The sequence below is a fragment of the Grampus griseus genome (genome assembly GCF_964374135.1).
Source record: "Grampus griseus genome assembly, chromosome: 7".
NCBI lineage: Eukaryota > Metazoa > Chordata > Mammalia > Artiodactyla > Delphinidae > Grampus > Grampus griseus.
Window position 1 is genome coordinate 19,376,097 of NC_139001.1, and position 3,778 is coordinate 19,379,874.

The window sequence follows — 3,778 nt, forward strand, 5'->3', positions numbered from 1 at the left end:
ACGGTGAAGATGATCTCTAAAGCAGACAGAGATAGAGATGAAAGAAGGGATCTCCGGCTACCAAACTAGCAGAGAAGCAGAAGATATCCCAGTAACCACTATCACGTCCTTTTTAATTACTTACTTACATACTTCCTTCATTTATTGGCTGCATTGGGTCTTCATTGCTGCACAGGCTTTCTCTAGCTGTGGTTAGCAGGGGTTATTCTTCGTTGTGGTGTGCAAGCTTCTCATTGCAGTGGCTTCTCTTCTGGAAGAGCTCAGGCTCTAGGTGTGTGGGCTTCAGTAGTTGTGGCATGTGGGATCGGTAGTTGTGGCATATGGGCTCTAGAGCTCAGGCTCAGTAGTTGTGGTGCACGGGCTTAGTTGCTCTGCATCATGTGGGATCTACCTGGACCAGGGCTCGAGCCTGTGTCCCCTGCATTGGCTGGCGGATTCTTAACCACTGCGCCACCAGGGAAGTCCTGTTATCACATCCTTGATGAGAGTGACTTGAATCTGAGTTACTAAATCACCTTTCCTTCCTTCTAATTTTTCAACCAGATCAAACCATGACTATCATCCTGAATGATTTATTTAATTACACTGATTTGTGGGATTTGTTTGAGGATGAGTTTGCAAATTTCACTGGCACGCCACCCACAGAAGGACATCGTTATAGTCCCTGTAAGATGGACACTGAGACGCTCAACAAGTATGCCGTGGTCGTCATCTATGCCCTGGTCTTCCTGCTGAGCCTCCTGGGAAATTCCCTGGTGATGCTGGTCATCTTATACAGCCGGGTGGGCCGCTCCGTCACCGATGTCTACCTGCTGAACCTGGCCATGGCTGACCTGCTCTTCGCCCTGACCTTGCCTGTCTGGGCCACCTCCAAGGCAAAGGGCTGGATCTTTGGCACAGCCCTGTGCAAGGTGGTCTCACTCCTGAAGGAAGTCAACTTCTACAGTGGTATTCTACTGCTGGCCTGCATCAGCGTGGACCGCTACCTGGCCATTGTCCATGCCACACGCACGCTGACCCAGAAGCGGCACTGGGTCAGGTTCATATGTTTAGGCATCTGGGTCCTGTCCTTGATCCTGGCCCTGCCCATCTTCGCCTTCCGTGAGGCTTATCAACCACCCTATTCCAGCCCAGTCTGCTACGAGGACATGGGTGCCAATACAACGAAGTGGCGGATGGTGATGCGGGTCCTGCCCCAGACCTTTGGCTTCCTGCTGCCCCTGCTGGTCATGCTCATCTGCTACGGACTCACCCTGCGCACGCTCTTTGCGGCCCACATGGGGCAGAAGCACCGGGCCATGCGGGTCATCTTTGCTGTCGTGCTCGTCTTCCTGCTCTGTTGGCTGCCCTACAACCTGGTCCTGGTTGCAGACACCCTCATGAGGGTCCGGGTGATCGCGGAGACCTGTGAGCGCCGCAATGACATCGGCCGGGCCCTGGATGCCACCGAGATCCTGGGCTTCCTCCACAGCTGCCTCAATCCTCTCATCTACGTCTTCGTTGGCCAGAAGTTTCGCCATGGACTCCTCAGGATCATGGCCATCCATGGCCTGGTCAGCAAGGAGTTCTTGGCCAAGGACGGCAGGCCTTCCTTCGTTGGCTCTTCTTCAGGGAACACCTCTACTACCCTCTGAGACCGCACGCAGGGCTCCTCCCTTCCCTTCAGCATCTGCCCCAAGCCGCATGTCCTCTGGCTGCTCACAGCCCTGTGTCCAGGCAGCCCCCCATTGTGGTTACAGGAAGTTGCTGAGGCCGCATCCTTACTAGGCCCCCAGCTATGGATTCGAAAGCCCTGGCCCCCACCTCTTATCGTAATTACCATGTCAACTGCTAGAGCTCAGTCCATCCTACCACTGAGACCACAGCACTCTGTCTTCTGGCAGACATTCTTTGAAGACACTCTTTTAAGGGATTACAAAAAGTTCCCACCATTGGGAGGCATTAGTGTCAAACACCATTGGTTGCTTCCCCAACTCTCCCTTTCCTTGCCAGCTAACGAAGTCCACCTCCCTTGAGAGAGGCTGAAAATGACAGATACTCACTTTCTAAGACTCCCTTAAACTAGAAGTGGCCATATCATTTGGTTCTGATTAATAAGACTCAAAGGCAATAGTGTGCTGGTAAACCACTTTCCTGGGAGAAAGTCTTAATGTTCTGTGGTGTAACTAGATGCTCTTACCATGGCCGATTTCAGGGGTGGTGGTGTTTAGCAACAAGCTCACAAAATCTAGATAGTGTAATAATCTGCTTCCACAAACTGGCTTCAGTGCACTCTTGCTTAAGAGGAAGTCTACTGGGGCCAGGGGACTCCCGGGATATATTCCTGATTTAAAAGACACACACACACATACATATCCTTGATTCTTGCCTGTGAATACGGTTATAGGATATGATGTGTAGAGATGAGCCAGTCACTTTGTGACAATGAGGCAAAAAGTGTGCCCAACACACTTAGGCTGGTGGAGCCAAAGGATAAAAAGGACCTGAGAATAAAGAGCCCAGAATAAACCATAAATGGTCAAATGACTTTATTTATTTATTTAAAAATGTGTTTGGCTGCGTTTGGTCTTCGTTGCTGCGCGTGGGCTTTTCTCTAGTTGCGGCGAGTGGGGGTTACTCTTCATTGTGGTGCGCGGGCTTCTCAGTGCAGTGGCTTCACTCGTTGCGGAGCATGGGCTCTAGGCGCTCGGGCTTCAGTAGTTGTGGCACATGGGCTCGGTAGTTGTGACTCACGGACTCTAGAGTGCTGGCTCAGTAGTTGTGGTGCTCGGGCTTAGTTGCTCTGCAGCATGTGGAATCTACCTGGACCAGGGCTCCCAGGGCTCGAGCCCGTGTCCCCTGCATTGGCAGGCAGATTCTTAACCACTGCGCCACCAGAGAAGTCCCTGGTCATATAACTTTAAACAAGGGTGCCAAGACTATTCAATAGGGGCTTCCCTCTCCTCTCACTCCTTCCCTTAATCCCCTCTCCATCTCTCCTACTGTGTGACTCAGTGCTCACCTCCCTTCATCCTCTGCTGCCCTAAAGACAACTCCATCAGGGGTTTCAGTAAGTAAATAAGGATCCAGATCGGGTCTGGGAAAATACAAATGACTAATACACATCTGAAAAGATGCTTGGCCTCACTAGTAACCTGTGAAGTGGGAATCAAACAGCAATAAATAACTTGGAAGTGTTTTAAACAGGTCAGGGATGTAGTCAGAACTCTCTTCAAACAAATGCAACATTGTTTAGTTAGATTTTTTAATGCAGTGTGTAATTCTCTGGGTACAGCTCAATGATTTGGATTTCAGATCTGTAAGAATGCCAAGGTGTTGGTACTGAAGTAACACAGTATATGAAAATATCAGAAACTGGTGTTCCGATCACTAGATAGGGTAAGGATTAGACATCTGTTCAAGGTTAGGGAGATGGTTCACCTTGGGGAGGAGCTCCATGTCCAGGATGGGGCTGGGATCAGGGGTGGGGTGCACCTTAGGAGAGGAGTGGGGGGTGATCAGAGATGGGAGAGAGGCAGGGATGGAACTGGGGTTAGGGATGGGGTAAACAACAAGGATTATACAGGGGACAGGGATTGGGATGTGACGGTATGTTTTGCACAATGTTTGCTGATTTTTAAAATTATTTAAAAATTATTTTTTTATATTTTGGCTGCACCATGAGGTATGCAGGATCTTAGTTCCCCAACCAGGGATAGAAACCCACACCTCCTGCAGTGGAAGTGCGGAGTCTTAACCACTGGACTGCCAGGGAAGTCCCAATGCTTGCTGATTTTAA

At 50.1% G+C, this 3,778-nt stretch overlaps 1 protein-coding gene across 1 annotated transcript; it reads left to right on the forward strand.

Moving 5' to 3' along the window:
- Window positions 1-548: 548 nt before the first annotated feature.
- On the forward strand, window positions 549-1,634 carry CXCR1 (C-X-C motif chemokine receptor 1; the record flags this gene model as incomplete). Its single annotated transcript, XM_082658813.1, has 1 exon — window positions 549-1,634. The coding sequence occupies exon 1, from the start codon at window positions 552-554 to the stop codon at window positions 1,632-1,634; it is 1,083 nt and encodes a 360-aa protein (XP_082514939.1). The 5' UTR covers window positions 549-551.
- Window positions 1,635-3,778: the final 2,144 nt, after the last annotated feature.